General features: G+C 36.4%; 1 protein-coding gene across 2 annotated transcripts in view; it reads left to right on the top strand.

Annotated features, from left to right (window-relative positions):
• Positions 1-24,367, top strand: part of LOC135467874 (probable sodium/potassium/calcium exchanger CG1090) — a 33,740-nt gene extending 9,373 nt beyond the window's left edge. Inside the window, exons 4-12 of one of the 2 annotated variants that reach the window (XM_064745775.1) lie at positions 1,909-2,009; positions 6,805-6,891; positions 7,832-7,932; positions 8,682-8,890; positions 14,687-14,800; positions 19,379-19,624; positions 20,147-20,248; positions 20,732-20,863; positions 21,757-24,367. In XM_064745775.1, the coding sequence (XP_064601845.1) occupies positions 1,909-2,009; positions 6,805-6,891; positions 7,832-7,932; positions 8,682-8,890; positions 14,687-14,800; positions 19,379-19,624; positions 20,147-20,248; positions 20,732-20,863; positions 21,757-21,956 (1,292 nt within the window). In that variant the 3' untranslated portion in view covers positions 21,957-24,367. The remainder of the gene's footprint in view (positions 1-1,908; positions 2,010-6,804; positions 6,892-7,831; positions 7,933-8,681; positions 8,891-14,686; positions 14,801-19,378; positions 19,625-20,146; positions 20,249-20,731; positions 20,864-21,756) is intronic. The other variant, XM_064745776.1, reaches the window with a different exon arrangement.
• Positions 24,368-27,667: the final 3,300 nt, after the last annotated feature.

Here is a 27,667-nt window from a genome sequence, read left to right as displayed (position 1 = left end):
AAGCCTCACAGCCATTCTACAAATAAAATAATTCAAAGTTTGACTTAAACTACCAATCAATTCAAGTAAAGTAAATAAATATGAATTTGAGGATAATGAAGATCACTCCTCATCATTGAATAGGATCAAGACGTGTGGAGTTTTTTTTTTCTTTTAAAGCTATAAATGCTGTCTACACATACCTAAAAAATTTTGGTTTGTCTTTTAATGTTCATGTGCACAGTATCAAAATCACTTGTGTAGACTAAAATCCTCCATAGTTAAGAGATCAGTTGATGGCCTCTCTAGGAAAGGAACACCCGGAAGTACGTTGTAAAACATGAAGATACACGTACAGGTGGTGCATATATTAACTTCGTTTTTGCACTATTGACATATTTGCATATGAAGAGTGAGCTTTTGTGTTGGATTTAAATGTTAAGCCCACACCAAGAGTAAGGTGTCACATTAGTGCCCAGTGCATGTGATTGTCATTGCCAAGTGGAGCTACATTTTTACATATATAATTAAATGGCAGCTTGTATAACCACATTTTCATTAAAGTACAGGAAATAGACAATATTTAAAAGATAAAATAGAAATGGTACGAATTAGGGCAAATCTGTTAGTGCTGGGGCATGTACGCACAATATACTGGTGCGGGCATGGCATTTACATTTGTAGTTTACATGTAAAATTAAATTCACAAAGGAGATTATTTAAACTGTATTAAAAGAAAGTGTGGAGATATTTTTCAGAATTGTTGATTTTTATTTTGCATGTGTTCGTTTGCTTTTAGGGCATAAGTTCTAATTTCTCGATTTACATTTCTTTTAAAGCTATAAATGCTGCCTGTGATAAGCAGTTTATTTTGGCGCATACATGTACTTATCACTGACAGGGTTTCCTTTAATGAATTTCTTTGAAAATTTGCTTCATTTTTTTATGGATTCTTTCATTTGTCTAGCTGTCATGGAGTTTTGTTCTTATGAGCCAGTGTTTTGATCGAGCCAGTGTTTTCTAATCAATAAGTTCATATCACCACAGCAACTGACTGCTAATCTGGTTTCAGCAAGTCCTGTTTCCTGTAGTGTCATGTACAACTCTGCTCTATTATGAGAAAATGTATTTTTGTAATCGTTTGACACATGTCAAAATGTTTTTTGATAAGTATTCTCTTTCACCTGTCCTGTGTCAAGTGCTTTTTAAATACGGCTGCATGGCTAAAGAGCTTGATTTCTTTTTATGCATTAGTTTATTAGTGCATGTGTTTCTTGAAAGAAAATTCAAGGAGAGGATATATTGCGTGAATTCTTGCGATCATTTCTACAATTAAGCATTTAAATGTTGCCCTTTTATAATATAAGTAATGATTAAATAAGGCATTTAAAAAACAAACATTAATAAAATGAAATGCATGGTACATGTCAACAGGGATGGAAATCAGAATATATGTAATTCAGAAATGTTTTGCCTGGCTGTAATCAGTTTTTCTTTAACACGGCCACAGGATTTAGATGTTAATCTTCCTGAATGATTATTCATGGTCACTTGTGTTGGTACTGAAATTGCTCATATTGTTATTCAAGTAGGTAGGAGACAATGCTGTTTTAGGAGTTTTCAGATTTGTTTCCCCCTGTCGCTTATTCTCGTTTGCTAGTACACTAGTTCAGTTTTACCCTTTTTTTTTTTCTTTCTTTTTTTTTTTTCACTTTACAGTAGTTGTTATATTCCTTAACCCAGCATGAGCATAAAACTGACAGCTATTGTATAAGTGAACAGTTCTTGGGGATACATGTTGTGTGCGGAGTGGCACAGGAAATATTAAAATTACAGATTGGGAGGAATGCACAATTGGTATATGCAGGTTTACTGTATTATTTGTTGCATATTTGTATCATTTTTTTCTTTTTTTTTTTTTCCCAACAGTTCTGAATTTGCAGACGGATGTTGCTGGAGCGACATTTATGGCAGCTGGCAGTTCGGCCCCAGAACTTGCCACGGCCATCATAGCAGTGTTTATTGCGCAGGTGAGTCAATTACAAACTATTCCTCAAGTCCGGAGAAGACTTCCTAAATTGAAAATTGTCCATATCCTTGTACAGGTGAACATATCAGACAGAACAAGAATGGTTGTTTGCTCACTCAAACCAAGCAGCGTCCTGATCGGCAGGTAGCTTTGATAACCACAGGAAAGCGATGCACACCCACTGTAGGGTGACTGAAACTCCTCCACCAGTATTAACCTGACTGCCATTGTGTAAGTTAAGAATTCATGTGAACTACATTTACAGTTGAGTGAAAATCACCAGCAAGGTGTAATGGCACCACCCACTCGCTGCTTTCACAACATGAACAAGTCGATGTACGACCAAAAATTTTCTTTCGTTGAAAGAAAAATGGAAGACAAGAAAAGATTCAGTATCAGTCAAATAAATACATACATATGATTGCAAAGTGCACAATAAAATATTGCTTTGTTAAAAATAATATTTTGGCATAACTAAATGTGCATGCAGTGCTTCATTATTAGATGACACTGCATGAAACGAACGTTGTGTGTGTTACATTAAGCTGGGCCTTGCTAGATCTAGCTGAGATCCATCTCCAGCTATTATAAAGGTGATTAAATTGATGTATATGCAGCTAGAGTTGCCACGTGCTGCTTCAACATATCACATACTGTAATATTCAGATTGTTGTCATGGAGGAGATTGAGGTAGAGTTTTTTCCCGTGTTTTTTTTGTTTGTATCTGTCCACTTCTTTAGGTTATTACAGTTGGAATAACACATGGAGCCGATGTATGAAGTTGAATGCATTTATATGCACATACGTACAGTTTTTTCTTCTGTATCACACTGAAAATCAATCTCTGTATTAGGCGACACCAATTTTATTTTGTGTTTTACAAGCGAGCTAACACAAAATACCCAAAAATGGAATGAAAATAAAATTGAAAATCCATCTTTTTAGTTTGCCTCATTTTTTTTGCCACATATGCTTTTTACGATTTTCCTGGTTGTCAAGGCTTTCTAGTCAGGTAAATATGTTTTAACAGGGACAGTTGCTGGGGCAGTCCACATTTTCCACAAATTGGATGATTTTTCAGTTTTGTTTTTATAATCTCTTTTGACAATAGGCAGATAGATTTGTTCTGCTTGTAAAACGCAAATTTTAATTGGTGTGGCCTGATGTAGCAGTGTGGAAGTCATTATTCTGCCCGCTGGCTGTTGGTAAGTGAGAAGGCTGGTCCAGCACCTAGTCTGACACACAATTTGAAATGAATAAAAGAAGAGTGTGTATTTTCATGTTAAATGTCCATAGACACAATATTAATGCCATGTTAGAAAAACATTACATTTACTAGTTCCATAAAAAAAATGACATTGGTTGGATTGACCAGTTTCAGGGTTTGACAAAAGGTATAATTTTATCAGTCAACAGAGAATAATGTTTTCATAGTATGCTTGAATAAACAATTTGGAAACACGTGAAAAGGTTGAAGAATTACTGTACATGAAGTTAAATGCTCTGTGGTGAAAGCCCATGTGTCATCAGATGGGAAAAGGCCTGCAGGTTTTAACACAACACTATTCCTGTGGATGAAATAATGTGCACTTGATCTTTTGAGAAATATTGACGTGCATCCTGGCAACAGTTGTCAAACGGCGTATGTTATCTGTGTCTGTCTGGACACGAACCAGTTCTGGATTAATTGATCTCTAAGGTTATTGGCAGCAAGCTGTGCATTCACTATTCCTGTTCATGTAGCGTGAGGGAATCCTATACATGGAGACACATCTGCTGTGTGTGTCTGAAATGAGACCACACTCTCAGAAATTAATTTATTAGTCTGACCTTTTAACTGAGTTCGGTTTACCCTTTTGCCAGTGAAGTAGCCATCATATACTCAACCATGTATATTTTTACTGTGAGAAATCTTTGTAAGCAATCAGTTCTGGATGATATTTTATAATGTGGATGACATTTCGCTCTGTATGTTTGTAGTTGTGACTGGTTTGATATGATGTGAACTGCAAAGGTCTTTATATTAATCTGTTTTCCTCCCATGGCCGTGACCATGGTGATATTTTTATCCTAGATAAAGAAGATTTGTTTGGGTGATCTTGCAGCTAAGTGGCTATGGTGCTGGCCTTCATATCATTACAGAATACACGAGGCGGGGGTTCAAACCTAACCTTTGACAGGGAATTTTGTAGATTCACTCGATCTTAGTGTTTGTGGGGTCTTGGTGAGATTAATAAAGAGGCTACTGAAACTCATGTGACTGTTTCAACATTCACTGAAGAGGCTTGTTTTTCACTGTGTGGCCATACGCTGAGTACCCATGGGAAACATCCTCACTAATTTGCAAAAGGTTAACACCTGAAAGGTTAACACCCAATTTTCTCCTTCCAAAATTAACTGCCATTGTATAAGTGAAACATTCTTGAGTATGATATTAGACAACAGTCACATAAATATTCTTGTGAGATAAAATAATTACATTTTGTGGAACTCGAAGACAGATAACTTCCATGGTTAAAGCTAAACTGTTATGGAAACATTGTACAGGAGGCTTCAGTTTTTGTTTCAATTTTTTTTTGTAGCTTTTAACTAGAATTACTGATGCCAGCTGAACCAGCAGAATATATTGCCACTCAGTGATACTACAGATCTTATAGGAGAAGAAAACTTTTAAAAATGACAATGTAGGCTGAAAGGAGCACATTTTTTTGTCTATCTGGTGGTGCCTGCAGCATAATTTTGCGATTTTTTCCTCACCATACACGTAAAGCCTGAAAACGGCAAAGCTGGCATAAATGGCTGTCCATCACGTCCTCTATCTGTAACACCCTATAATTTATGCTGGGTATGTGTTGCCTCTCAGCCATTGAGAGCCGTTAAAACTGCGAGCTTGTTCATGTATACTCGGAACCTTCATCCAATATTCCAGTTTCCTGATCGTCAAGTGGGAAACGAACTGTACTGTTCACTATCTTCTGGGAAGAAGAGTTCCTCTGGAAATCTACAAACTGCACTTCGGCGGTTTTCTACGTCAATTCTGCTAACACAGAAGACTTCAGGGCTAGTTCTTAGGCGAAAGGGATTAGCAGATTTTGGCGCTGACCTTAGTTATAATTTATCAACTTGAGGTACATATTACAATTTATTTATGGCATGCACCTGCGAGGAAATGCATACTCTTTTCAATGGTATTTGTTTGATATTTAAATTTTCTTCTCTTAACGGTCATGTGCACAGTATCAAAACCACTTGTGTAGACTAAAATCCTCCATAGTGAGAGATCAGTTTATGGCCTCTCTAGGAAAGGAACACCCGGAAGTACGTTGTAAAACATAAAGATACACGTACAGGTGGTGCACATATTAAATTTGTTTTTGCACTATTGACTTATTTGCATATGAAGAGTGAGCTTTTGTGTTGGATTTAAATGTTAAGCCCACACCAAGAGTAAGGTGTCACATTAGTGCCCAGTGCATGTGATTGTCATTGCCAAGTGGAGCTACATTTTTACATGTATAATTAAATGGCAGCTTGTAGAACCACATTTTCATTAAAGTACAGGAAATAGACAATATTTAAAAGATAAAATAGAAATGGTACGAATTAGGGCAAATCTGTTAGTGCTGGGGCATGTACGCACAATATACTGGTGCGGGCATGGCATTTACATTTGTAGTTTACATGTAAAATTAAATTCACAAAGGAGATTATTTAAACTGTATTAAAAGAAAGTTTGGAGATATTTTTCAGAATTGTTGATTTTTATTTTGCATGTGTTCATTTGCTTTTAGTGTATCAGTTTTAATTTCTCGTTTTACATGATGACTTATATCAGATTTGGTCAGCATCTGTGAAGCTGTTCATCGTAGCCATTGAGACGGGAGATAATTAATACCTGGTACTGCATAGACTCGTATATACTTGTATATGGTCTAAAATTTCGTCAGTGACTGTGTGACTTATTCTGAATGAGTTCAGTTGACCATATAGAGATGTGTTTTGGTTTGTTTTCATGAGGATGTCCTAGTGGCAAAATAGTTTCAGCACAAAAAGTAATATATTTTGGAAAAGTGCACTTCTTTCAGGCGAATTTTTAATGCCATTGCCATAGTTTTAAGCAGTCAAAGAATAAATGATATTAGTGTCAACATGCATTTTGTATCTTCACATCATACACTGGATTTTAGATAGAAATGTTTGTTAAAATCATAATAGGTGTTATACATGCATAATTGTATTAGGACTCTGATACCATGCAATGATCTCTAAAATTTGCCTGTCAGGAAAACGCCTTTTAAGTGTTTAATACCAAAACATATAAATAGATAAAGTTACACATATCAGTCCTAAGTATTCATTTTTACCTGTGCATTCCATCTTTCTTCTATGCCCAGTATGTTCTCATTCAAAATTTTCCTCCAGTGGCAAAGTTAAACATGGTGAATTTCCGGTCTTCTTTAGATGTATTTGTAACATCTTTAAGTATAAAAACAAATGATTTCTTTGATATGTAATAGTATAAATGATATGTGTACTTACATGTATCCCGAGGAAAAAATTAGTAATTTCAGAAGTAACATATCAACACTTGTACATCTGATTACGTAGTAATAACTCAGCCGTGTTATAATTGTTCTGTCTCATGTGCTACACCTTGCTCAGCTGTTTTACAGTAGTTAGGCCTTGTGATGTTGCATAGACTTTGTTTGTATGAAATATCAGGATATACTGTGATATTAAAAGTTTTTGAAAACTCCCTTAAAAGTTGACAATGTTATGTTTTTTTTCTTTCTCAGGATGATATAGGTTTGGGAACAGTTGTTGGTTCAGCGGTGTACAATGTGACATTTGTTATTGGTGTCTGCGCTCTCTTTGCTGGTATGGTAAGTTTGCATACAAGGGCATAGTTGAAAAGGAAGGAAGAGAAAAAAAAATTGTTTCCAAACTCCAGTTACCTGGTACACTAGCTGGAAAATTTTCTCATTTTTCTCTCAAGCAATAATGTTTTTGTGTTTAAGTGGTTTTTGATACCACTTTTTCTGCACACCTGGTTTGATATGTTTTGGCATGACCATTAGACTAGTTACATGTACATGTTATGTAAGGAAGAATGTTGTTACACATATAATAGCTGGGTTCGTCCTGTAGATGTCATACAGAGATAGGCTTTTTGTCTGCGCCTCTCCGGAGACAAACGGAGGGAGTTTGTATGTTTTCAGGATATGCCATTGTATTTAATACCTACACAAGGTTTAGATTCTAAAACCAGTGCAAGTACTTCATTTTTATATTTATTTATTTTTTCAAGTGAGGTATTGTGTAGATATTTATATAAAGTTTGACATATTTGCAGGAGATATTTACCCATACAGTGTGTATTCCAACTAAATATTTTCAGCTATTGCTGACTATCCTTGTTTCAAAGTTGACTATGAACAATGTTGGTGGCTGCTCAGAGTTTGTAAGATTTATCTACATGCACCGTTACATCGTGCCCATAAATTATGTCATTGTATACTACATGTAATTTAAACACCAGACAGTACACTGCACATATTTACAAGGTAGATTGTTTTGTATTGTACTTAAACATGTTGTTGATTGTTGTATTATACTTTCTGTAAGTTGGCTCTGCAGGTCCATGGGAGTAAAGCAGTGCTTAAACTAAACTAAACTTGACAAATTGTTTTAATAGGTAGATACATGTATAATAAAGTTGATAATTTCTGTGATGCATCTTAATAGGAATCACCTATATTTTACCAATAGAAATATGCCAGTATTATTGCTCGCGTATTTGAAAATCATTTATTGACTTCCCAGGTTCTCCATTTAAACTGGTGGCCTTTGGTGAGAGATTGTGCTTTCTATGCTCTCAGTGTTATCTCCCTTGTGTTGATCATATTGGACGAGACGGTGTGCTGGTGAGTGACACAGACTTTGATGGATTTGACAGGCTGATGTTGACACACATGTATTGATTTCAGTAACAGACTGCTTAACTATTGATGATGCCCACTAGCTTGATATCATGTTTAAATAATGTTCTGAACGTTACTTCATTTCAAAACAGGTAGGTTCTCAGTTGATTACTGATGTTGTACTCTGTACAACTGTAATGATGAAATTACTCTTCACCCCAAAGTATCTTGTTGCTGGAGCAAATTTTATTAGTTTTATTATCTATATTCAATCATATGCTGTAAAAAATAAACATGTGAACATATGGGACTCCTAGAGAATATACACTGTTTTTTTGACTACGCACATCTAATGATTCCTCATCATCATATCACTGAAAAATTGTTAAGTACATATGCATAAGTATATATATGCACATACTATTAATTTTGATGCTGTGAGTTCAAGTCCAGCTCATGCTGGCTTCCTGTCCGGCTGTACGTGAGAAGGTCTGACAGCAGCCTGCGAACGGTTGTGGGTTTCCTCCCACCATAATGCTGGCCTGCGTTGTAGTGCAATATTCCATAAATATGGCATAAAACACCAATCAAATAAATAAATAAATATTAATTTTGATAGCATTATCTTTGATGAGGATGTAGAAAGTGCAGGGTGCTTTTGAGATTGTAGGTTTGTTGTGGCAATAAAAAATGAATTTGGTGAAAGGAAATTTTTTCGAGTGACACAAACATGTGATATCTTGATCCCCCAGGTATGAGGCCCTGGCACTTATACTGCTCTACATTCTGTATATACTGCTGATGTGCTACAACCCACAACTAGAGGCCTGGGCTCATTCAAAACTTAAATGTGGCGCCGTCCTTGAAGAAGAAATCACAGTTTATGAAAAAATCTCGACCAAACCAAGTAGTGGAGCCATATCATTGACGACAGTGGGTACCTCCAGTGGCGAGGGGCCAGGTATGCAATTTTCTGTGGAAGGTGGCCATGACGGGTTCATAGGCGTCAAAATGTTAACAACCCTATAAGAAATATTGATTTTTTTTTAGATCTAACTGCCCTGTAATAGAGCCATATTGATTTTGTTGAAATATCTAACTACCCTACAGAATTAATAAGACAAAGTAATGTTAATTTCTATGTTTTTCAGATTCTGAAATATCAGATTGAAAATATCCCATACATCCATTCTAACAGGTCGATCGCCTATTGATTGTTTAATTACAAGAAAATCCGTTGGATCTTTATTCCAGTTTAAACAGAAAGTAACTGACCATCGACATCGGTAACTAACGTGAAAATGGTTGCTTGCATCAGTGAGCGTAGAATATTATTTAATGTGACCTGTGATTGGCTCAATGAAAATGACATGACCAGTGAAATGTCTTGTTTCATAATTCCAAATAAAAGCTCATGTCCACACCTCAGTCAAACCTTATTATGAAAATCAGTACATATGTATGAAAACTCTCTGTACATATTTTTCCTTCAAATGAGATAAAACCTGGTGCTTTTGAAACAAAGAAAAGATATAGCTTGTAAATTGTTAGAGCCCTCTATCTGTACACAGATTGTGAATATATGAAACAGAGAGTAAAGCAATGTGGTAGTATACTCTGTAATCAGATTGTGATGTTGATGTATGGGTTTGGAGTTCCCATACACCATTCCAAATGCATGTTCCCCATTTACAGACAAGAAAGTTCATGTACGACGGGCAGCAGAGAATATTTTGGGATAATTGTCTAAAAGGTGGGAAGCATGAATACATAGTCAAAACTATCAGAGAGAACTGATGAAGATGTCCTGCGCTTCACATAATTCACAAGAAGTGTCTTTTTCAGAATTGAGTTTTACTGAAATACATGTATATTCACTTTTTCTCTATCTTACAGCATACTTTTGAGTTTTTTAAACTCCTTATCCGGTATTTTCAATCTCTTAACTACCGTTAAAGGGTAGTTATGGTCGACCCCCATGAACCCCTGCATGAGTATTGTAATAATAGGGTTCTCTATGAACCCCTGCATGAGTATTGTAATAATAGGGTTCTCCAGCCCTCTATAGAGAGGAGCAAATCTTACGACTCATGTGCGTATATGAATAACAATACCAGTGATTTCAGTAACATAACAAGGTCTGTCAGCCTCTCATGCCATGGTCTGTTTCTTGCCACCATAATGCTAGCGACCAACAAACAAGTGAGATATTACTCAGTACCCGGTACATACAGTATGTATATGTAATTCTCCAGTCAAATAAGTGAATTAACCAATAACATCACACGGCATCATAAATAATCATAGCTGGCAAAGTTATTCAAATAGATACAGGGTTCCGCTGTTTTACAAGTTACAAGATTTGCTTCCATTTGTTAGATGGCCGGAGAACCTTATTGTTACACAACCATTTTAAACCATGCTCAAATTCAGAACTGAAGTCCTGACAGTTAAGTATGAAGTTTCAGGTTAAAAGGAGCAATACCTTGTTATACAAAGCTTGTGAAATGTTGAACTTTTAAATTGCATGCAATTAGGATGGAGAACTTCATGGTCAGGTTCACTTGCGAAAAGTGAAATTATTTTTTCAGAACATTTTCATATAAATCATATGTTGCCTTGTGAGAATTTTGAGAATTTAATTGACGAGGGAGTGGCTCCAGTTTTACACATATTAGTAGCTTATAATACTTGCACATAACTGCATTAGCTTATTGTTAACATTATGAAGCCGCTAGTGGTGTTCTGCTGTAAATAACCAAACTGAATCCACAAGCAACTGGTTCCCATGTTTCTCCCACAACTTGTCTGCTCAATGCACTAACATTTTTACCAGAGGTTGCATATATTTTTGCCATCAACTACATCCTTCTAGCCGACATTTGCACAATTATTATTTTCACCACAATGACCTACTTTATTTCCCACAGGTATTTCACCATCAGCATTTTTTTACTACAAGCTACATATATTTTCACCACCAACTGTATTCTTCCAGCCAACTTTTGGACAACCATTTCCTCACGCATTTTCACCATCATGACCTACTTTATTTCACACCACTATTTCACTACCAAACATTTCGCCGCTAGAAGCAGGACGTGGCTCCATGGTAAGATGTGCCGCTCTTACCATGAGGTACAAAATTTGTTGAACAAGGAGTGTGATTCCCATGTACATATTGTTTTGACAAGTAATAAGTGTTCCAAAGTGCATGTGGGTCAGATGATCTGAAAAATCCTTCTATATGATAATACACATCTTTCAACAAAATAAAGCTTCACACCATTATATTCACTAGAAGCATTTTGCTGCACTGGAATATATTATTGTTTTGGTGAATCAGTGTACTGCCCCTTTATTCACATGATTGAAGGTACAGATATGTTGTTATTTACTCAAGGACTATTTGATGAACAACAAAATCTTTTCATGTGAAACTCAAAGTATTGATTTATGAATAAGTTTGCTTATGAATTTATTATGAGGACAAAATATGGAACCAAAGAACAGCACCCCTTACTGCTGCGTTCAGAGAAAGGTGGTGAGCACAATGAAATGCAGTGAAGTATAATATTATTATTAATATATTGATCATCTTCCCTAAAAGATGACAGGATAGATTAAATATGTAGGCCCTACATGTGTAAACCTGCCTTATTCATATGCATGTATAATTATGAAATATTCGTCTTTGTTCCCTTTCGCATAATCAATTCATCACTTGTTGTTCCACTCAGTAATAAGTTTCAACAGTCCACTGAAAGCTTTACCCAACCTTTGAGTAATCACCAGAGAGTCTTATCTACGATTTGTGTGGTTTGAGGTAATACCCAAAAGAGTCCACATACATTTTTGGTTCATGTATATCTCGGAAGAAGAAAGAAAAAGACCTGAAGAACTGCGCTTGGACAAACAAAAGATAGTTTGTGATTGTGTCTAGAAGTGTTTCTTCCTCTGTGCTGGTTTCTTGTATTGATCACAGTGTCTTCTGTGTATGTACAGTCACGTTCAGCGGATACCATATTGACTTTTACCACGGTTTGAAGAAGACCGATGCACTCTCAACCACAGTTGACATCTCAGAGTTACAAGACGTCTCCTTTCCTGTCTGGGAGTTTGAAAAAGTGTCCATTGTTTCAGATGATCACTAAGCCAGGCACTCCTTTCCATCATTGACCTGTAGTTATTGTCCTCGGAATTTACAGTCTGTTCCCAAATGACTTTCTGCCAGATGCTGTAGCTAGGTAATGGTCACTGCTTAATAAATAAACCATTGTCTCCAGTGGATTCCTAAAGGTCACCATCTAACCGAAGCAGACTCTGCAACTCCTTAAAATCCGTCTCTGTTTAGAAACCCATGGGTTCAATATAAAAGATGAATGTATTTTGACTTTTATTTGTCTGATCTGATATAGTTTCAGCATTAATGACTGTGGCATTGTCTAACCCCAGACGTTCGTACTGTACACCAGGTAAATGCCATGAGAGTGCCTCTGGGATATTGGGGCTCAGGTGGTCTAAATAATTTAATACAGGACTTTTGAAGGTTAAGTTTAATTTATGATCACAGAACAGATCATTCTTCACAGATACACATAGAAAGAATTGCACTGCCACTTTATTTAATAGATTGGGTATAATTATTGCTGTCTTAAAGGAAAAGGCAAGAAATAATATAACATTAGTTTCTATTTCGGAAGAGGGGTGGAAATAGAAATAGTTTTTTTTTCTGTCATGCTTGGTCACTCTTTAGATCAGCTTTATAAATCAACAGCTGTAATTTCTGACAAGGCAATGGAATGGACCATTTTACAGCAGTCCCAAAATATCATCTTGAATATTACTAAGTACACCATTTCATTTAGTGATAGGATATAAATTTCATGTGCAAGACAAAGTGACATCAATTCAGGGTGTTGTTGATGGAGGCAATGTTGTTTTCATGATATACATATACACGGTAAATGACCTAAAGTTTCTCTCACAACCATTAAAGTTGCACATTTTGTTGAATTCTATTAATTGATCTTAGAAAGGCTATTACCTATGTTTGAAAGGTATGATGATCCCCTACTGGAAAATGTGTAAGTTTCAGCACTGCAGCGGATGTTTTGGGGTAGTTCAATGAGATTTTCATTCCCAGCTTGAAGGAATCACATGACAGGAAAAAGTATGTCATTAGGTTATGGCTAACATGACAGCTTCCTGAAACAGATTTGATTAGCTCACTGCATTATAAAATATGTTTTTACGGCGTATAAAATGAATGACAAAGCGAGTAATTTTCTTTAATACTTTACATTTTTTCTGAAAAATGATTGATTATTTTTCAAGAAATAGCTCCCATGTTGGTGCACGAAGTGAACGTCTTAATGCCGATTGATGACATTGAAGATTAATTCGTAAAGAAAAGAATTTTAAATAAAGAAAAATTTTGTATGCTAAAAAATATGTCATGCCATCACTAGTCAGCATATATACATGAGTACATTTCATTTAGCACACATGCAGGGCATTTAGAATAATTTATGTTAAAGCCATTTAAAGAAATGGAACACCAGATGAAATGCAGATGCAGTTGTATGCATACCCACATGTGCCATAATGCATCGACCTTTCCAAACAAATCTACAGCTAACATTTTGAAACATTCTGGGAGAACTATGATGTGTAAAGAAATCATTTGCACAGTTTTTAATATGAAGATTGTTGAGAAAAACAAATCCTTTTAGCATCTTTTTATAATAATTGTTTGTATAAATTCCTCTGAAAAAGTGCTTTAGAGATTGAAAAGGTTGAAGATTTGTCATGGAAAGGAAATTATTGGATATCTAGATGAATGGTTACCTTTCTGATCCTGCATTGATTGTTGCATTATTATAAGGTTAACGATCAGCTCATGGGGAGAAGAAAATTTGTCTTAGTTGACTTAATTTATTAGAATCAGCGGACGCGATCATTCAAGTTCATGGATTTTGGCATCAAAGTAACGTCAGGTGCTCTGAAGATGGAGAAAGCTATTCATTGCACTTCACATGATCATTTTTTTAAACCTAATTCTCCTTAGACATGGTGTTAGTGGGCTTGTGAGGTAAATTAACAAAAGGCCGGATTTCATTGGTCACATGTGACCATTTGCCAGGTATCGCACTGTCGCCACTGCTCTGGTTTTACCCTTTATGATGCATAGTCTGTAGTATAATACATGTATATGAGCATAAATCAGAACTGGTGGACCAATAGTCCCAAGGCCTGATTCCTTTACCTTGTTTTCATGTATCGATAAATGTTTATTATATGTGATGACAACGCAGCATTTTGAGTAATTCTAGAACAGTGACGTCAACTAAATTTTTGCTGTACCTAATTCTGCTTAAGCTATGGTGCTAGAGGAGCATGAAGTTGCTACATTAAAATCCTCTACATGAACTGTGCACTAAATCCATGAGGTAAACTGACAGAAGGCCAGATTTCACCAGTCTGTTTTTTTTTTGTGCTATACATATATATTAATACAACGGTCAACAACATGCTTCCATTGGTAGGGAGAGAGGTTGGTAACAATTTTGGAGATAACTTCACAAAAATCCCACGTATTTGTAGTCATTTCTAATTTCTTCGTCCTTTAGTGCATGAAAACGTTTATTTACACCATCCAGCATGACTCAATAGTGTTATATATGCTTATCTTGGTGCCGGAGTTCGAGGGTTTTATTTTTCTCATGTTTTGTTGCCATGTTTTGTTCTGTTAAAGATAGGGGTGCCTGTCTGGAGGCAGCCAATGGTAGAAATAACAACCTGAAGGTGGTGGATTCTGGAGAAGATTCAGACGACGACGATCATCAGGACACAAGAACAATTCTACTGGGTAAATCTCAGGTCTCCTTACTGTTAAAGTCCATACGGTCCTTTTCAGCAGTCTCTGACAGCTTGGGTTACATGTACATGTGTATGTCAGTGAGGTGAGGATCCCATTTATTAGCTCGCTTGTACAAAGTACAGGCATAACTTATGTCATACCCGACCACCCGACTCCATTAAACGGGGAAAGCAATATATGTGAGGGAGATGTTAAAGTTCTAAGTGCATATTAGTTACTGTATCGTAAGTTATAAAATTCACAAGTGAAGGTAAATTTGAAGGGTAGTTTCAAAGAAAATACTGCTGGTATTTGGGTCATGTATTTCTTACATATGTATTAAAAGGCCAGTAGCGTGAAGTTTACTAATTTGACTGATGTTTTGTTTCTGTACTCCAGAATTTTCACTTTCTTATAAAAGTAGGGAGTACCGCACTGCCTTTGAAAATTATATGTAGCACTGCTTGACCCCTGGGGTTAACTGCCCAATAGTTGATCTTCCAAATTGCATGAATACCAACAAACTTATTATACAAAGTTTTTCATGGTCCACTGAAGAAGCTGTCTGTCAAATTGTGTTATGAGCTTTTAATTACGCTTTGTATATGTGATGAACATTTTGATATAATTCTGAAAAGATCAAAAAAAAAAAAAAAGGTTGACAGATTGTTCATGTATTGTATGTGTCCTTGCCATATTTATACTGTTGAGATACAACTAGACAATGTAAGGTTCCAAAACATGTATTACGTTATATGTTGCCTTGATCTTATCATAACCCGGCCCCTTGTGTAATATTCTACCATAGTGTATAAGTTAGTGAGCAGCGTCCATTAAAAATTACCAAAGACATATTGATTACCTGTTTCTACAGATATAACACAGCTTTTTACGGCAACTGATGGAACCTCGTTATCTGAAATGTCAAGTCTGAAAATAGGCTCCAAGTTTATGAAGATTTCAAATCTTCTTTCTTGTCACAAATATGTCTTTTTAAGAACATATAAATAGTTAGTCCTGTGGTTATAATGGCACATTTATAGGAGGCATATCTAGACTGCCCGTTCTTAATTGATGTGGGATAGTTCCTTGCCTATCACCTTGACAACAGTGCAGCAGATATGACGTCTTTTTGCTTAAATTATCTGTAAACAGCAGATAGTGCAAGGTGAAGCCACTGATTTATGTGGAAAAGGGTATTTGACTCCTTAGAGTTCTGTGTACATGATCCATAAATATATGCAAAATTACACGAACAAAGACTGTTAGAAATCATTCTATATGCATCACTAAAAGAACACATTGTATCCTTTCATCGTTACTAAGGTGCTTTTGTTAGTGTCTCGGCTAAATAGTTATAAAAGGTTAAAGTATAATCTTCACAGAAGTGGAGTTTGAACTGACTTGTTATATAGGTGTAATCCTTTAGACTCCAAACATGTTAAGCTGATAAATAATGGATTACTACTGTTAATCCATGATTCCCTCCCCACAGAATGATGTGACAATTACTTGATTTATTCTGTCTTTAATAGCTGTAGTAGATTAGTTTTCTGAAAAAGGAAATTCTTAATGCATGCGTTTGACTTTCGCTTGCTTGTTGTTTTTTATGCTCTCTCTGCTTTTGATTAATCCATATAGTTCTTTTTTGGCCATCTTTTGCTCATTTGTTTTGGGGGGGGGGGGAAGGTTTTAGCAACAATATGTTCTATAGTGATTGAAAATTCTGAGCCCGTTTCACCTGTGGTATGTACAGATTTACAGGCTGTTTCTGGAATTGTTCTTTTGTGTTGTGATCTTTATAAATGTAGTATTGCTAGTACAATAGTGTTGTGTACATGTAGTTTCATGGTTATGTTTGAAATTGTTATAATGTTTTTTCATTGTCTTTTACCAATTTGGTAGAACCTTGCTTACACTTGTCCTGGACAAAGTTGCAAATGTAAATAAACAACAACAACAAAGAGAAGAAGACTGAAAAGTTCATAATAGTCATATGATATTGTTTTGATGTAAATATCCAGATGTAGACTTGTCAGAGCTTGTGTACCGAGTATTGCAGAACTCACTGGGATTATTGATTGTCTTTTTGCTTGCCTCTGTACATATCTGCTGGTCGCCAAGGTAATTGTTTGCGATATTGACAAGTGAGATTAGATGATAAGGCATGGTGGTTGTACCTGTATAGATGGGATGAATAAAACCATGAAGGTAACAGTGTGCTAGCATCCACTTCATCTTGTTGTAAAATGAAAACCAAACAGTGATGAGTGCTTTCAGAGACTGACACACTAGTCAGCTGTTGACCTTGGTATGCCAGGACTGGAGGTGTAGGGCATATGACCCATGTACCTGCCTATCCTCAGCTCGTCCCTGGCCTGTGCCACGGTTAGGGCGGTCTGGCAGCCACATCACACCTGCTTACTATTTGATCCTCATCAATCAATTCCACTTTAAGTTACCTTTTGAAAATAGAGCAGAATTTCTCCAGGGACATGTGGGGAAGGACATAACTTACCTGTATATATAATTCTGTATGTTTGTTTTTGAACAGTCATAACCTACAGAGTGGTACATTCTATTTTCAGCTGTAACAAACAGCTCTATAACTCTATAACTTTGCTGTCATTCTGTTTGTCTTTTTGTGGGTCTTCAGTTTGGTCAGTCAGATTTTTGAGGTCTTTTAAAATTGGGTCATCCACTTAATGTTGTGTGAGTGTGCAAGTCAACATCAAAATTGTATATTTTGTAGGACATCATAGCTATTGTGAATATCCTCTTGTTTACCCAGAAACTGACAATAAACCAGGCTGATTTGACTTTCAAACCTTGTCTTGCTGAGGTTTATCTTGATTAAAATTTGAGTTCTTTATAAAATGAGAGCGTAAGTCCTGACATGCATGGCCACTTGGACATATTAAAAACTTGCCTGAGATGGCAACTTTTATTCTGTCAGCGCATAATTTTCTTCAGGCGAATCCTGTGAAACTGTCTGCTTTTACATGAATAATATATCTGACATTGGCTTTGCTTTAATGCAAGGCCTAATAGCACGTGTGAGCTAGGTTATAGGAATTCTTCCTCACATATTTTAGGACTTGAATGCTGTACCATCAGACTAGCTCATTATCTACGGGAATGAACGTGGACTTCATTCTGTTGAAAATGTAATTAGATGATTGAATGACTGATGAATGGCAATATTGTAGTTATATCATGGTGAGAACATGTTTAAACAGTACTATCTATTGGATGTCTAGTCCAGCATGTCCTTTAAAATAAGACGTTTTACAATTTTTAGTATATTTCAGCTACATGTAAAGTTCATTTTTTAAGTGATTATTTTTGCTTGATTCTGATTGGTTCACCAACTTAGTAGGGCTATTTTAGAGTTTGTTATGCAGTTTGATTAATTTCTGATCAGAAAAATTAAGTGTTGGCTTCGAAAGTATCATTTTAAGGCCCGTATAAGTTTCTGAAAATGCATATTTTCGTACTAAACTTAAGTTGAAATACAACAATTAGTATTTCAACATGACTGACCACTAATTCTATGTTCATCATGGAGATGTCATAGCTTTTCTCTCAGAAGTGAACAAAGTTTCATCCTTGCCAGTAAGTCTTGTTGATGTGTGGAAATGTTTGATGTACAGGTTTTTTTAAAGTTGATCGTACAGCAGAAATATCACCTGTGCTGTGAGATGTGCTGTAGCTGTCTCGTCACTTTAAACTGTCTCTTGTATTTATCCAGTTTGAAGCAGCATGATGGTGTGGCAGGGTAAATCTAATGTATAGATTGACACGCTCATCAAACTTATTTACCTTCATGTACATGATCTGACACATCAATACTTTTCCATCTCGTGGTTTCTTAGTTCTGTATACGCGTTTTTGATGTGACATTAGCGCAGTGCCATTAGGGCTATTTTAAGTATGCATTGAAAAAGAGGGTTATTATTTTCATATCACAGGGGACTGAGAATATCGATATAAGCTACACCTATGTCATATACTCAGAAGACATGTGCACGTACATAAACAGAATGGTTACATCACTGCTTTATTATTTAGATATTGATTTTACTGTGGAAGCTTTCAAGGGCTCAGTACATGTAGGTATCACACTGTAAGTAAATGTGAGTAGAATTGTGAGAGGCACTGTGTCCATGATACAGGACAATATTAAAAAGTTTTTGGCGTATGTTTCTCACTCATATCTGTTGTCAATGAACCAACAGTACCAAGAATCACATATTTGAGTAGACAAACCAAGAAATGTTCAAAATACAGCTAGTCTTGAGAAGAAATAAAAACAGGTAAGATATATGATGTACATGTAGTTTTATGAAAGGTCTTGTTGTAATATCCAAGAATACCCTTGGAGAGAAAGCTGAACAAAAATTTCATTTAACGGTTCAAGTTGCAAGTCTATAAGAACTCAATAAGTTAATCATATAGTTGGTAGGTCAAATTTTTAACATTGGCCACCTGTCTTTTAATATGGGCCTAAATATGACATGAATTCCAAAAAGTTTGATGTCACAGTTTGCACCTGATGTGTTACAAAATGTGTTGTTTTAACCTCAGATGGCCAGTCTAAGAAGGAGATGCCGAGGGAAGAGTCACAGTTTGTGTCCCCACTCTCGTTGCCAGAGGGGTGCTGTAGGCGTGCCCTGTGGGTGATCTCTCTACCTATCACCCTGCTGCTGTTCCTGACAATACCAGACTGTCGCAGAACGGCCTGCAGGAAGTGGTTCACCATGACCTTCATCATGTCTCTAGTTTGGCTGTCCGTTTTCTCCTATCTCATGATCTGGATGATCACCATTATAGGTATAGCTGTTTGGCTTGTATCTCATTTGTCTGTCATCATATGATAATGATATTATAAGTGCATAAATTATAGTGTAAAGGTGCACATGTACATCTATCGTTATTTTGGCTCTGGGCTTTAGTCACAGGGTTTGTTGAGGTCAGTCATGTGCTATGAGCAATCCATGTTTCTTCTTCCCATAAACCTTCACCACTGTCAGATAAGTGAAATATTCTTGACCATGGTTTTAAACAGCAATTTACCCACATTTTTAAACTACATTGGTTGGAATGGCCAATTTCAGGGCTTCAGAAAAATTTTAACATTCTACACAGAATAATGCCTTCAGATAATGCTTGAAGAAACACCATGTAAACATGCAAAAAGGTTGAAGAATTACAGCACTGATGTTGAGGATATGTAATGAAGACACTAATAATAATTGAAGAAACTATAACTGAAGAACTTCGAAGCACTTTGGTTTTTGCAGCTACATGTACATGTGTCATTTCAAAATGACTGTTTTGTTTGATTTCCCACAGGCCACACTTTGGGTATACCAGACACAGTTATGGGTCTGACATTCATTGCCTTTGGTGTCAGTGTCCCCGATGCCATTTCCAGTCTGATAGTTGTCCGTGAAGGTGAGGTCAAAATTAGGTCCTGTATGATTATCAGTGGGTTAATTTTCAATATGAATTTCCCAGTGTAATCAATATAAATACTAGAATCATGGCCCAAATCGCATTTCCTGTATATTGTATTATATTGTACACGTATTACATATTCATGTACAATATGGCATCAGTATTTTAAATAGCACCTCTCCTTTGATGGTAGTCTGTGAAAGTTTGTGTGAATATTATGGAGGACATACCTTGTTTATTGGTTGTCGGTGGAAGTGAGTTTGTGTCGGTGTTTTAAAGAACACCTTTTGCTTTATGGTCGTCTAACAATGAGATTTTTTCAGTATTTTAAAGAATAAATATTAAGTGGGTGTTCTCATAAAGATGACTGTGTGAGTCAGGATCAGAATTCTAGAATGATAACATATCTGGTCTGAAATATTTTTTTGCGAATTGGAATCAGTATTCTAGATGACGTGAAAACCTGTGTTCTGGTTACAGGGTATGGGGACATGGGTGTGTCCAATGCAGTAGGCAGTAATATATTTGACATCTTGGTGTGCCTGGGGATACCCTGGTTACTGGAGACAACTGTCCATAACCCAGGTAGTACTGTACAGGTATATAGTCAAGGTACGTATATCAGCTGCATAAATAATTTAATTGTTGCTAAGTTATTAAAATGTGTACAATTTTAATAAATGTTAGGAGTTTATGGTGGTTTTCGTAAATTGTGAATGATATCAACATGAAGATAATCACGTCATGTAGTATGCATTAAAGCCAACATGAGAGTGTACACTAGAGGACAGAACAGTGGAATGCGGAAACTGCAGAAAAATAGTTTGTATGTTCCAAGCACTGAAATTGCTCAAGCATCTGACACCTTTCTTTTAGTTTTAGGTAACTGCATCAGATCTTGAATTATGTGAAAATTATTCACTCTCCTTTTTGAAGATACTTTTCAGAGCCTTCCTATACAATGCTCTGAAAGAAGGAAATGGTTATATTTGGAAGGTTTTGCACAAAACTCTAGATAGCCCTCGCTAAGTTGCCTGGGATAATAGTCTTAATTTGAATTTGCACTTACCAGAGGTTTAGTAGCAATCTACCATTCCCAGTGCTCGTCTCTCACCATAATCAAAGTCAGATCATGCATGTAAAGACAATTTTTTCTCCACTCTGAGGTGGTTTGTCAGCTCAGTGGCACTGTTTGTTTACATACGGTGCCCAGGGCATGTGCCATACCTGCTATACTTTACATGTAAATACACTGCTGGGAATAAATCAGGCACTGCCACACAGTTTTATGCATACAATGCATGCTGGGTTATAGACTTGTAAAATCCAACCCGCACTATGAATACAGCCGTGTGCCCAGCTGTTTGTATAGATTAAAAGTTGATATCTTTGTTATCAGCTAGTCATAACATGAGTAACTAATATCCCACCTACCATTTCATAGCCTGAGTAATTTAGTTGAGCGACATGGGAGTTTCTCATGCTCTGCATATGTTCTGTTTCAGGCCTGACATACTCATCTATCACACTGTTGTCCACAGTGGCCTTCCTCATCATAGCCACTCATCTCAATGGCTGGAAGCTAAACAAGTCGTACGGTGTACTGCTGATGGTGGTCTATCTATTATTTATGGTTCTAGCATCTCTGTATGAACTGAACATATTTGGATATTTTCACCCAGTTGAATGTGGAACAGATTTTTGAATGTCAGTATTCTTTGTAAAATGGCCCATGTTGAAGCATGTACATGTATATTTATTTTTCTGAAACTAACCAAAACATTGTCTTATATGTATGTATATAATATGTGTGTATTACCATGTTGTTCCTCCTGACATACATGTATACACACACTGGCTGGTGTTTTTTTAAGGTGAATGTGAGATGCAGCTCTTGAACTGTTTGTAATTCAACTTACAATGTCACGGTATATGCAAGGAAAAAATGTATTTTTGACTTCTAGACTACATTTATTTCTCTTAATTTTCACATTTTGTCAGCATAAAGTGTACTGTGAGATTTTATCATTATTGGACTCTTTCTTAGGCTTGATATGATTACTCGGAAACTGTGAGTTTTAGTCATGGATTATGACTTGCTTTTTATTTTTGTCTGTGGTCTCATTTCCTAAAAGATATCTTGTATATTAATTTGTTTTTACATGTATATTTATGATTAGAAGTCTTTAAGTATGAGGCCTTTTAAGACTTTATATAGCCAAGTTTAACTTCAAGACTTCCTTGTGAATAGTAGTGATCATGGAAAGAAATATTCCCTGACTGTTGTTCTGTCTGTTAGAGAAATCATACTCATAAAATGACACAGGACAGAATAAGAGGCTAGTGAGGAGCTGTCCTTATTTCAAAGAATTACCAAAGCTTCAAGGTTTTAACATGGTCAGCTGTTATATTTAGTGCATTTGCAGAATTGTTCAGATTCCAAACATTTAATGGTTTGGCTATTGTGATGTCTATTAGGAAGTTTGCACATGAGGATTAAGTACCAAAAGCTAGTACATGTATTCATCCATCGTTTTTGGGACATAAATATATTATTACCAGTTTAAGTCCCATGTGCTATATTTAAAATTTATAGGGCCTGTAAAGCCCTGTACAGATTTCAGACCATTGGCAAGAGAGAAAATTTAAAAAAATATTCATTCCATGTTTATCATAGATTCTGCAGGCAGATATTTATTTGTAGTTCCTGGGGGTTTTTTTTCAGTTTTATTTTTGTGCAATATGTGATTAGACAAGAATATGATATTGTATGCCAAAGTGACTTTCCTGTGTTTATGATGTCTTTGGCCTTTACCATGTTTGGAGGCATTGTGGAAGAAATGGCTTGTTTTCTGAGTCAATCTTATCTGTATACTCTGCAGGAGTTTTTTACTCACATTAGCCAGATAACAATATTTTCTTTAGTGATGTATATTGTCTTATCAGTTTCCTGTAGCATAACCGAGACCCTCCAAACACAGACCAGTGTGCTAGTGGAGGGATTATTAGAAATCATGCATATGATTTGAAAACAGGATCTTCATTCCTCTATTTGAAGACTGGTATTTCATGGAGTTTGTACCAGATTTCAAGTTTCTTTAACATATATATATATACTTCACACACTTTAGTATGTATTCAATAGAATGAGGGTTAAAATATTTCTCAAATTATATGCAAGGCATATAAATCATGAATCACTTCAGATTGTAATTTAACAACAAACTAGAGAGATGAAGAACCAAATCTGGCCAGAAAAAGACATTAATTGTTTCAAGATTAATTTCTGATAATTAATTGTCTGTTGAAATGCCCATCAACTCTGTATGTTCAGGTGGGGGTGGTTTGTTACTTTGTTCCGGCAAAAGTGTGTAAAAAATGAAACACACTAATTAGCTGTGGTAAAAGGTAATGTTTGTAGGTACTTATATTAAAAATGGATAGATATTTATATTTTAGCTGGAATGAATTTTATTACCTGTTCTGCCTATTAAATGGGGAACCTTTCCCCCCTAAAGTAATTCAGGTGCAATTCTTTTAAGTTCATTCCTGCCTTTGCTTAGACGGTTTGTGGGCAAGCTGGTTATATAATACTACTGTATTACAAGGGAAGAATTGTCAATCCAGCTTGGACCTAAGCCGCCATTGCTGAAGAAAAAGCGTCCCATTGGTTCTGATGCTGTATTGTAGTGTAACAAATTATTATTGGCAGATTATGAAAGACACTCGATATTTGGCATGTCAGTCTGAAATTTCCTCACCTCTTGGACTGTGGCTCTCTTGGGTGAAGCTTGGAAGTTATGATGTCTTAGATGAAGAGATATTGCCTAAAGTATGCCATATGAATGTGTCAGATAATCCAGATGATATGGATATGTATACGTCCTGGTGTCTGGCTTCAAACTGTGGATTCAGATGACTGGTATTATGTTTGCTCACTAAGATGTCAATGTGATATCTCCTATCTATGCAATCAGCCTGCTGCTGATGGGCTATGAATTAATTTCACTGTTGACTTATGTGACAGGATCTAGGGTCAAATCTCTCAGATGTCATATCCTACTGTCATAAGTACTTTGTTCTTTTCCCTAGCAGGGAACAATGGAAAGTCTAAATAAAGCTATTTATGTTTTGAATATTGTTTTGTTATTGTCTTATGGAATAGTACGCGGGTTTTCCTGGTATGGTAAGGTGCTCTACGGTTTTGGTAAAAGTATCTAGCTATGAAGGAAAAAATATCTCTATTTATGTTTGTTTTGTTTTCTCGGAGGCCGTTCATCAGATTCGCTTAATTCAATTTCTGGGTGTATTGTTGAGTACTTAAGGCAGTGCATTGTCGAGTAGCGGAACAATCCGTATGTCAATCTAGCAATGATGACATCACACATCGTTCCAGGGACTGCCTTGGACATGCTGGCCTTAGATCTCCAACGGGCTTAGTGAATGTTGCTGTAGCTGTGGACTGAGTTCTACACGAAGTACATGCAGACCATGTGCCTCGGGTGTGACAGCGGGTATGAACTATTTCCAATGGGCACTGCACAGATAGGGAAGTGAGGTATAATTGGATTATAGGGCCTCGAATAGGTGTAACAGTTTACTTTTTTGAAAAGTTTTTATTTTCTTTGGCGACTCATTTGTATACTGGGCTTATACGGGGTGTTTCAGTTACGGCTTTGACCTGATGCTGAAGGGCTGTAGTTCGCTCCGAGCACTGTGTTTTCCCCCGACCAATGACCGCCAACGTGTATAATCAGGTGAAATATTCTTGAGTACGGAGCCAAACACCAATCAATCAAATCAATCCTTGCCGTTGTTATATATATGTATATATAATCGATATCACTTACCCAATGGCGGAGTGGAAATAAACGGAATGACATAACACTGTCGGAAGGGTTTGCATTGCTGTATGCGGATTCTTAAGCTCGAGGAACACTTAAGGCGGAGAGGGACCAGTGTTCAAAAACCAAGAACTGAGCTGTGGAAAAGACGCTAAAATCTATATGAATCTCCCATACGGTCGTAGGTCGACATATCAAGAACATTTATTCTATTTCCAGATTCCTACCTTGGTTGACACTGTACTAACACGACCAAATGGGCAGGGTACCAAAACAAAGAACTCAAGTTAGTGAAAGACCCAAAATGTGACGAAATACTGTAAATCATGCATCTTCTAATGTATTCAATTAAGTAGGATTGTAGGCTTGCGTGAGTGGATCTGGTGGAATAGTTATGCGTCTAGTATATACACATTCCAAGAAATGATCCACGTGTCCTACTCTCAACTTACGGCTATATATGTGTATTCATAACGTTATACAAAAATCAAGATTCACGTCTGTGTACATTAAGGTATAAACGCGCTTGTTAAAGGTTAATACATGCCAGAATTTTGAAATGGAGTGGAAAGCCTATATACATACCTAATGTCCTTCATGATAAGCATTCAGAATCTTCATTGGGAAATCAGAATCTATACAATATTAATTTGATTAGTGTTTAAGGTCATATTCGATTTACCTATTTATTTGACTGGTGTTTTACGACGCACTCAAGAGTATTTCACTGATAAATACGATCGCGGCCAGCATTATGGGGTGACGAAACCGGACAAAGAGCGGGTAAAGTAAAGCCATGCATTTTCGAAAGAAAAAAATTGACTTATTTGACCGAGATCATTTTTTTTTTTTTTTTTTTTTTGCACAAAATACTTTAATCATGAAACATCGTGTATTTTCGTTGGGGAAAAGTTTATGAATTACCGGTGTTTGTACTGACAGTGTTTTATGTTTATTCATTGTGGGATGTAGTAAGCAGGCCTACATAGAAGAGCTGTCTTTTTCGCTCTCAGAAGGACATTGAATCACTGACTTAAACATGTCTTGCAGCTAGGTGCTGCTTGAAATCTTTATCTGATTCAATAACCTATACGCGCCGTTACCAAGTCTATTTTCGGAGAACATTATGGAAATTGGTTTTTGAGGAAGCAGCCAGAGCTGTGCGAGATGGTTGGGGATGTTCTGGAACATTGACTGATACTCAACGGTGACATCTGTCAGAAACACACCAGCGTGTTTGTGCGCTACAGTGCTATACTGGAACCGGGAAACAAAGTGAGCCCGTTGCGCTGATTGGTTCTTTTGCCTATAAATGACTCAATGACAGAAATTAATGTTTTCAACCCGTTCCAGAAGTGAAACGTTCTCTGGTTGCGCCATGACGTATATTATAGTCACTAAAGCATATTGTGGCGACATTTGTAATCCTCCTATCACCATTCACAAACCTTAAGGTGAATTTCTCTAACGACGTGTTTTGGATTGATTTTTACATTTTTGTATACTTAATGTTTTATGAAAATATAACCATATGGTCTACAACAAAACATATTTGTAGATACTATTATCAAGTTCAAGAACAGGCAATGCGACAAAACCACCGTTATGGATATTATATATACCCGGTACATGCACTGAAACACTGATCCTTCACATATTTCTCTCAGCAGTGCGTACCATGTAAGTGCCCACAGTCTTTCCTTGTGATTTATACTTAGGCGTAGAAGAAGTCGTATATATGTGCAGTCTTTGGAAAACTTAATACGTGAATTCAGAAAATGGCACGTCAATGGCCCATTCCCGTCTGTAACCAGCCTATATCTGCAGTGTAAACTAGTACATTGTCTGGTTTGGCCTGCATTCGTGTTATGTGTACATGTTAGCTCGTTAAATGAAACTGGAATAAAACAAAGCACATTATTTAAGACAATAAATAATGGTTTTGATTTGATTGTTGTTTAACGTTATACTTAAGAATTTTCCATTTGTATGATGGAGGTCCATATTATATAATGATTAAATCGGAGTGCCCAGGGTAAACCACCGGCCTCCGGAATGTAAGTTACTGAGGAAGGTTACCACATGTGACGTAACCATATTGGTTAACACAAGAGATCTTCAAGGAATGCCGGACTGCGCAAACCGCTGCGTCAGCGCCAACCACTTATTGCCATTAAAGCTCCACAAGCTGTGAAAACGGGGTAATCTACAAATTCCCTGATCAAGGACGAATTTGAACAAGCGCCATTTGGCCCCAGAATCCAAAGGAAAGCACCTTTGACCACGACATATACCACGACATTTACTCCCACATGAGAAATGAAGGAGCGCATGGTTCCGGTGTAGCATTTCTGCAATGATGAGAATTCTGTCTTAAAAACAAAAATATTTACACGAATATTTTACTGATTTTCTACTCAACTTAAAATAAGTTGTAAGGCAGTGCATAAAGGCTGCTCATTTTTAATCGTGCAAAACTAGTATTGTTCTAGTAATTGTATGCACAATTTTTTTCATGCATCTTGATTTTAGATTGTGTTCACACAGTAACTGCAAAAAAAAAAAAAAAGAA

Source organism: Liolophura sinensis, chromosome 6 (genome assembly GCF_032854445.1).
Source record: "Liolophura sinensis isolate JHLJ2023 chromosome 6, CUHK_Ljap_v2, whole genome shotgun sequence".
In the NCBI taxonomy this organism is placed as follows: domain Eukaryota; kingdom Metazoa; phylum Mollusca; class Polyplacophora; order Chitonida; family Chitonidae; genus Liolophura; species Liolophura sinensis.
The sequence above is the reverse complement of the archived record's forward strand: the minus strand, read 5'-3'. Positions and strand labels throughout refer to the sequence as shown.